Source organism: Catharus ustulatus, chromosome 3 (genome assembly GCF_009819885.2).
Source record: "Catharus ustulatus isolate bCatUst1 chromosome 3, bCatUst1.pri.v2, whole genome shotgun sequence".
Classification (NCBI taxonomy): domain Eukaryota; kingdom Metazoa; phylum Chordata; class Aves; order Passeriformes; family Turdidae; genus Catharus; species Catharus ustulatus.
Genome location: NC_046223.1, coordinates 42,433,896 through 42,441,684, shown reverse-complemented (window position 1 = coordinate 42,441,684; position 7,789 = coordinate 42,433,896). Strand labels below are relative to the sequence as shown.

General features: G+C 39.0%; 1 protein-coding gene across 1 annotated transcript; it reads right to left on the bottom strand.

Moving 5' to 3' along the window:
- Positions 1-276: 276 nt before the first annotated feature.
- LOC116994466 (sulfotransferase 6B1-like) lies at positions 277-6,937 on the bottom strand. Its single transcript, XM_033056178.1, has 7 exons — positions 6,736-6,937; positions 5,150-5,289; positions 4,415-4,504; positions 3,627-3,753; positions 2,760-2,854; positions 2,092-2,248; positions 277-407 (listed from the first exon to the last, which is right to left on the bottom strand). Exons 1-7 carry the CDS (start codon positions 6,935-6,937, stop codon positions 277-279), a joined length of 942 nt encoding a protein of 313 aa, XP_032912069.1.
- Positions 6,938-7,789: the final 852 nt, after the last annotated feature.

Here is a 7,789-nt window from a genome sequence, read left to right as displayed (position 1 = left end):
GAGAAAGGGGCATTTCATTTCAGATCACAGCTGGAACAGTGCTGACAAGTTTTTGTAAATATGATTAGTTGACATCTTCAGCAAATGGATGTAGCCAAAGACTCACCATAAAGCCAAAACCCATTAGTCATCACTGTCATTGTAAAGGCTGTTGTAATGATTCTTACAGTAATTCTAAAGTGCTTGGGTCATTTGATCTAGTTTTCCAGTGTATAGCATCCAGATGATCTGAGTGTGCCTTGCAAAGTTCTTGTTCTAACCACATTTCATTACTCTTCAGGCTTTGCAGTACACGTCATATTTCAACTTTTTTCCAAGTTTAGTTCCTGCTAAACATTCTTCAAACATTTTGTCCATTTTCTCATTCTGATCTTCACTGAAGAGATTCTTCCAGTCACTTACAGCACCTTCAAAGAAGCAAAGAAACTCTTGAAAACCAAGAAATTTTATTTTTTATTCTATAGATCTGTCCTTTTTATTCCACTGTAGGCTAAATAGTATTGATCCATTTTCCAGATGAAACATTTTCCTACACCAATATACAGTAATTTCACGAATACAAGCCGCAGCAATTTGACCAAAATTTGACCAAACCCGGAAGTGAGGCTAATACTCGGGGGTGGCTAATATGTGAATAATTTTCTGACATTTACAGCGCCAGACGTCCCAGCCAGGGCGCCGAGCCAAGCACCTGCCAGTAAAAGCTGGCATTTCGCGATTTTTACAAATTGTTACTCTGTTGCACGGTGGGTGGAGCATGGCTCCCTTCAGGCAGCACGGGGAGCGGGGAGAGAGGCAGGAGAGCTCTCTTCTTCCCTCCTCTGCTGCAGCCTGGGGGAGAGACGTGAGGGCCCCGCGCTGCCATTGCCGCGGCTCGGGGAGGAGAAGGGGGCTCTGCCCCCACTGTCCGCTGCCGTGGCGGGAGCAGGGGGTACTCCGTGCCCGGCCGGTGCCGCGTCGGGAGCGGGGCTGGGGCAAGTGACCCCAGAGGCGGTGGCCAGCCCCGAGAGACCCCGCCGAGTGGCCCCACCAAGCTGGACCACCTGGCCCCGTCAGTAGCCCCTAGTGGGCCGAGCCTGCACAGCCTTAGTTGAGCCATTAAAGCCCCCACCATGCCGTGGTTCTGTTACTAATTGGTAACTTTGTTGCATGCGGGTCCACGCTGTGAACGACAGAGCGGCTTATACTCAGGGTGCGGCTTATTTATGGACAAAGAACAAATATTTGCCAACACCCAGAGATGCGGCTTATACTCAGTGCGGCTTGTATTCGTGAATTTACTGTAATTTCACTAAATCAGTTGAGTTACATATAGGTGAATAATCTTTTGCTGTAATGCAAAAGAACATGCTCCTCTTTAGGTGACTGTGCTTAAAAAGGCAGCCTAAAGTCCTGTTTCCCTACATCTCTCTCCTCTAGTCAGTTATGACTGGCAAAGTGGAAGATTATGACGAATTGATAAAGAATTATCTGCCGGGAGGCAGAGTTTGGTTTCTGCTCCTTTAGCAGTTTGAGTTATTATCCAGTTACTACTTTAATGTAAAATGCAGAAATAGATTCTGACAACCATGTTGCCCTTCTCATCTCCATGTCCCCTACACTACACTGCAAAAGTTGCTCCCTTTTGTTTCCTCTCTTGTGTGTACCTGCATTCTTGCTTGCTTGGCTTAGTTCTAAAGTGTAGGAGTGAACAGGCATTTGGCAGTGACCATTTCAGAAGATTCATATACTCTCCTAAAAAGTGTGGTCACACCACTCAGGTTGAATTTGGCCCCGTGCTGCCTGCTCAGATAAGCCTCTAATGGCTGGGCAATTGGTGATCCAGGCACAGAGGTGGAGAGGAATTCAGAAACATCATCTTCTCCTTCCTGCCAGCCATCTGCAAGCTTGTAAAAGTGGTTCTGCTGTGAGAGTCTTGCTGGGTATCTTCCCCACCAGTTCTCCTTGAATAGTGTTCTCAAGCAAATCAGTGGTAACCTGCTTGATACTAATTTGGCAATGCCAATATGACTGCAAGAAAAAGAACCAAAGGATGGCCCAAGTTCTTGAGTATGTGACATTTGTACCTCTGAGCCACTTGGAGCTTCCTACCTTTGCGAAAGAAAATATTGCCAAATGCCCCATGGGTCTTCTCTGAGTTTTTCTTCATAGACTGGAAGCTGCTCCTCTCCACCACAAGCTGGAGCTCTTTCTCAGTCAGAGGAATTCCGAAGAATGCAGCTATGTTTTTCACACCCAGGGCACGATTCTGGAAAGAGGAATGTAACACGTGACTTCCAAACAAATTACGCTGCTTTCCAAGGTGTTTACACTTCCCTGTATTTCTCTGCTGGCTGCATACATAGGATATTCATAGAGTTCACTAGGACTAGAGTGGTCCATAACATTTCTCTTCTCCATAATTATTTTAGAGGAGATGAGAGCTGCCTTCCTGTATATTACAAAATATTATATATGATTTAAAGGTGAGCAAAATCTATGCTGCTGAAAACATAAAAGCTCCTCCCCAAAAGAATTGCTGGAGATTTTGGTTTACAATTATTTGAGCTTATATCGCAGAAAAATAATAAAAAAAAACAAGAATCATTTTTTCCAACAAAATTTAAGAAGGTTTTCAAGTTTGAATTTCACCTTTTCTTCCCTTAAAACAAAAATCTATCTCACACACTTTGGATACCCTGCATACATATAATGGTGAATTGGTTCAGGAAAAAACGTCCCTTGCAGTGTAAAGTATTTGTAACTATTGGCAACCTTACCTCTTTTAGCTCTTCATAAGTTACTGTCATAATATTTTCTTTGTCAACGTATTTATTCCATTCAGAAAGATATTCAAAGTAGCATCCCCAGGCGACTAAATAAAACAAAAGAATCCTAAAATGAAGCTTAAATTAATATTATACAAGTTTTACTCATTAAGTTGTCTCAGCCAAGTGCTTTATTAATCATGTCCATGGCAAAGTTTACACCCTTCTGTGGGAATTATAGGTTTTGCTCCAGGCTCAGGCATATGATATCATTTGTAAGTCAGAAAAATAAAACTCATTAGTATTTCAAGACAGTTGTGAGTCCACCAAAAAGCTGTCATCTTGCAGACCATCTTGTAAGGCTCCCTTAATCTTGTCTAAAACCTTATTGAACCCCCGCTTCGGCTGGCTCTGTGCTATGCCAAACTCATAACTTTAAACTAATACTATTACTTTTTCTCTTTTTTAATGCATTAGACTTACTCCACCTTTTAATGCACTAGACTTAGTCCACATAATTCCTTTTATTCAATTTTGCACGGAAGTGATTGTATATCTCTATGGACACAAGATGATGGGCATGGGACAGTGGGGGAGAAGAGGACACAAGATAAGGAGGAAGTGCTTCTTCTAGGAAAAAATACCAGTTTGTACAAGTTAAAGAAGTCCACGGAAGTACAGTTTTGACAAATATTTATCCTCAAGCAGTAAGACAAGTATGGTAAACCTCAGTTCCGATTTCTAATTCTCTGTCTTTAATCTCTGCTCTTGTGGTGTAAACCAAAAAATCCCAGTGAAGCTGATTTACCAAAGTGCAAGACTTTTTAGACAAAGTCAAATCATTGCATGATTGACGCAGACAGAAAAAATATACTGTACTTTTCTTTGACACGAAATCTGTGAAGAAGTCATCCCAGGTCTCATAGGAGGGAAGAGCAGCCAGGCCATTGGAAAAATGGTAAAAAGATGTAGCTAAATCTTTTGGATTACGAATCAGTAACAATATCTAGAAAAAAATTAAATTAATTATTTTATAGGGAAAGACATAGCAGACTATAGCATAAAAAAAGAATATATAATATATTCTTCTATATTATAACTGCAGTTGGGGATTTCTAATACCTTGTGTTCTGCTTGCAGAAGTAGCCATTTCATTCCCAATTCAGAAGGCGCAATATTTAACTTTTCTTTGGTACCATGAAAAGATGGTTGCCTATAGTTATTACGTTTTACTGATTAACCAAATTATTTATGCAGAATCGAAGTATGTTTTGTGCAATACAAGCATTTAAATAGCAGGGGAAATTCACTAAAATATAAATTCTCCCTGAAATTTGACACTTGAAGCTCTCACTTGCAACAATGCCATAAAACTCCTCCCACAGGAAATCATGTCAAAATACATTTTACCCCTGGAGGATTTGTTCAAGCCCTGCAACTCTCTTGTGAAAACTGTCGCAAAGGTGCCAATAGGAGTGAACTGGGGTTAAGTGAGATGGATGGCAGTACTTAATCAGTCATGTAGAAATGGTCAGGCTAAACATTTAAGAGTGATTCTGAAAATTGGCAGAAAAATGCTACATTGGCTTAAACAAATAAAAAGAAAAAAATAAAAAAGACAAATCTGTTGAACTGTTTGCTTTTAATACATTAAAATCAGCACTCACTTTGACTTTGTTTTTGAAGATAGACGTGGGAAGATTTTCAGGACGGAGATGAGTAACCATAAATCTTGGAGAAGGCAATTTGATCATTCGCTTTAAGAATTAGAGGGAAGAAATCGGACATTTCAGTTAATACAAGTATTCTTTTCATTAACCTATGCTAAAATATTACCTTGATTAACTTATCAACAGTTATTGGCTGATAGAAGTGGATTTTTGGGTTTTTTGATGAGTGCTGCCCTGGGATATTAGTGGGCTTCTCTGACTAATCTTCAGAAGCCCATGAACAACTAGGAAAAGACGTTGTTAGTTCTCTTCAGTGATAATTCTCTTAGTTCTGTTAGACAAGGGATCAAATCTAGGGCTAGGGTACAGATTAGCTATATGTGAAAGCTGGAGCATTTCAAGAACTGAGAGAGGGGATGAGAAGGAAGAACTAGTAAAGGGACAAAAGTTCATATTTCATTATTTGACACTTCGTGAAGCTCTTCTTAGATATGAAAGATGCTATGTTGAATTTCTGAAGTTCTTATGTATCTTTATGGATATGTGCTCCTCTCACTCCCACTGAAGTGTTAATTTATCCCTCAGTATTTGACAGTCCAGATGAGATTAATCCTGACCAGATGCCACATAAAGTGGTAAAGTTCTTATCAAACAATGGATTAGTTCATGCATCATATATTCAGTGTTTGAAGCACATAATGTTGATAATTTCCACACATATCCTCTTCCCACCTCATATTTCTCAGGATCTCCTACTTCAAGATAGGGGAATTCTTCTGGTTCTTCAGCATTCCCACTTCTTTCCTCACCCAGTGTTTTCTTTTGAGATATGGCTATGAGGTCAGTTAAGATTTGACTTAGCCAGTTTGTGCCTGAAAGCAGAAAAATACAGAATTGCTTGTAAAACTTTTAGAATGAACAGAAATGGATTTACCAGGGAAGTCAAGAGGTGGTAGTACTACCAGGTGAGTTTCTTGGGCTCCTTTCATGTGATACAATCACAGCTGAGTATCTGGTCCATCAGCTCCTAGGGTCCTACCTTTGCTCCTCATAAGGACATATTTCTCCAACTTCAGAAGTTCAGTACAGTATAAATTTAGCTTGTATGCTGTAAACTAACTAACAAGGGAGAAGAACCACTAAGATTCAACCAGGAAAACTTGCATTAATGTAATAAATTTTATGGTGACAAATATAAGGGAGACTGAGGTGGTAAACCTGTGCTTTAAATTGTAATGTATTAAGTGTTGTTTTCTGGTGTGCTGCATTGTTAGGAAGAAAGATGGGTCACAGTACTTCAACATAGGAGGAGAACTAGATCTGAAAATTGTGCACTCATTTTCTTTAACAATGAGAAAAAACTTTATGAAAGTACATTTCCTATACACATTCATTATCTTTTTATTCAAAAGATAACAAAGAGCCTGAATAGACCTCCCATCTCTAATTTACCATTTCCTACCTTCTAGACACTGGGTGCCTACATCTTTCTCACGGCAATCTTAACAAATGCATTCAAGTGCATAACATTTCTTCAAAAAGAAAATACAATAAAAAAGCAAAAACTTCACAATCCTGCCAGCTGTGACTATCTACCGTAAGGCAGTGTGAACCAATTGCTGGAAGAGAGGCGCAGCTAGATTAAAGTGTATATGAGGCACATCTAATCCAAACCCTTGGCTTTCATGTAGACCAGTGCTTTCAGGAAGGACCAAATACACAGGGTAAATTCTCAACCCTAGCAAAGATCTCTTGATTTCCCAATAATTGAAGAACAGTGTAATCACTTCAAAGACTACAAAATATTTTTGATAACTATTTCCTGACATCTATGTGAAATAAACTAAAGAATATTCCACATTTGAAGATACCAAAAGCTCCATTCAGTGTAAAAGGATAAAACTAACTTTACAAACATAAATGTGAGAGTAGACCGTGTCATATCAAGACATCAAGTTATCTCTGGTGTAAAAAACTGTATTTTGATTCTCTCCAATTTGTGCATTTAACTTCATAACTATGAAAGGTAAAGATAACAAAAACCTTCACATGCTAAAGAAAATCATGTTGTTTTTCTCAGTCTTTTGGAAAATTTCCCATATGAAATATTCATAATTAATTTGTTGCGCTTTTTCAAATTGAAATCAGTTTTACAAGATTTTGTGAACATTCTCAATACTTCTATTCAGCGTAGTATAAAATATTATGAATCATATATCATTATGTATCATATAATATATATTTCATATATTTAGTACAAACCTTGCAACTTGCTATTACAGAACCTTGTTTATGAAAAAAAATTAAAATATATTCACCGGATTTAGGGTATCCCGCCAAAATTACATCATCACTTCTGGCTTCAAAGGACTCCAAGGCTTTGAAAGCTTCAGGACTGCAAAAACTGGTAGGGTAGGGAATTCCCTTGTAAGAAAACATCAGCTCATCTCGATTCTTCAAGTTGGCAGCTGCTACTGCCTTATCTATTAAATCAGTAAATGCTTTCCTGGGCTTCTCCATTCTTCTGTCTCTCACACACACAGACTCTGTCACAGTGTGAAATGCAATGTTGAAGGAGAAACCCACAGATTGTCCTTTAATAGGAGCTCGGTTTGTTGTTTGGGGTTTTTTTTCTTGACCCTATGAACAATAATTTACCTCTTTCTGATCATGTGATGAAATAGGCAGTTCCAGTCAGAGACCTTAGGTTAGCATGAACCTTTGAAATGGAAGTTCAACATAGACAAACAAGAGAAGCAGCCAAACCAATTGCATTCTAAGATAAATGACTTAGATAACTTCAAAACATCATGGCAAACAGTCTGTGATTACAACACAGAGTTTATAAACAGAATATAACAAAATAGAATTGCGTAAATTGCAGATTGGAATTTAAATGTCATGATCAAAATCCTCAAGGCAGTTCATCTCTTTCCAGTACTCACTGCTGGGATTTTCTTTATTATATCACTCATCATTCTCACCAAAGTTAGATATGTGTTGGGATTGGCAGAGAAAATGTTCAGTGCACTAGAGACTGAGCTGTGGACAGTCCTGTGAGTGTGACCGACTGCTCCCTCCAGCTGGTGCCCAGGTGGGCACAGGGGCACATGCACTCTTTGGCCACTCATCAGACTGCACTACAGAGGTCTGTTTTTCTGGTGGTTACACAAAAATTCCTCATTTATACATTTCTTTAATGAGCTCAATCATTGTTTAACAACGGGTCAATCCTTAGGGAGCTGGTAATAATATAACCTCAGCTACAGTGATTGGTGTTTATCATGCACTTCAGATGACAAGCTGCCGACTGCACTGACTCCAATAAAAGAACTGGATTTATTCTTGAGGTTCAATACTTAAGTCTGTGGC

Coding starts and splice junctions, on each gene's coding strand:
- LOC116994466 (XM_033056178.1), bottom strand. CDS start 6,937: ATGGAGAAGCCCAGGAAAGCATTTACTGATTTAATAGATAAGGCAGTA. Junction 4,505..5,149: donor GAGATCCTGAGAAATATGAG/GTGGGAAGAGGA, acceptor TAATTCTTAAAG/CGAATGATCAAATTGCCTTC. Junction 2,249..2,759: donor CTTATGAAGAGCTAAAAGAG/GTAAGGTTGCCA, acceptor TCCTCTTTCCAG/AATCGTGCCCTGGGTGTGAA.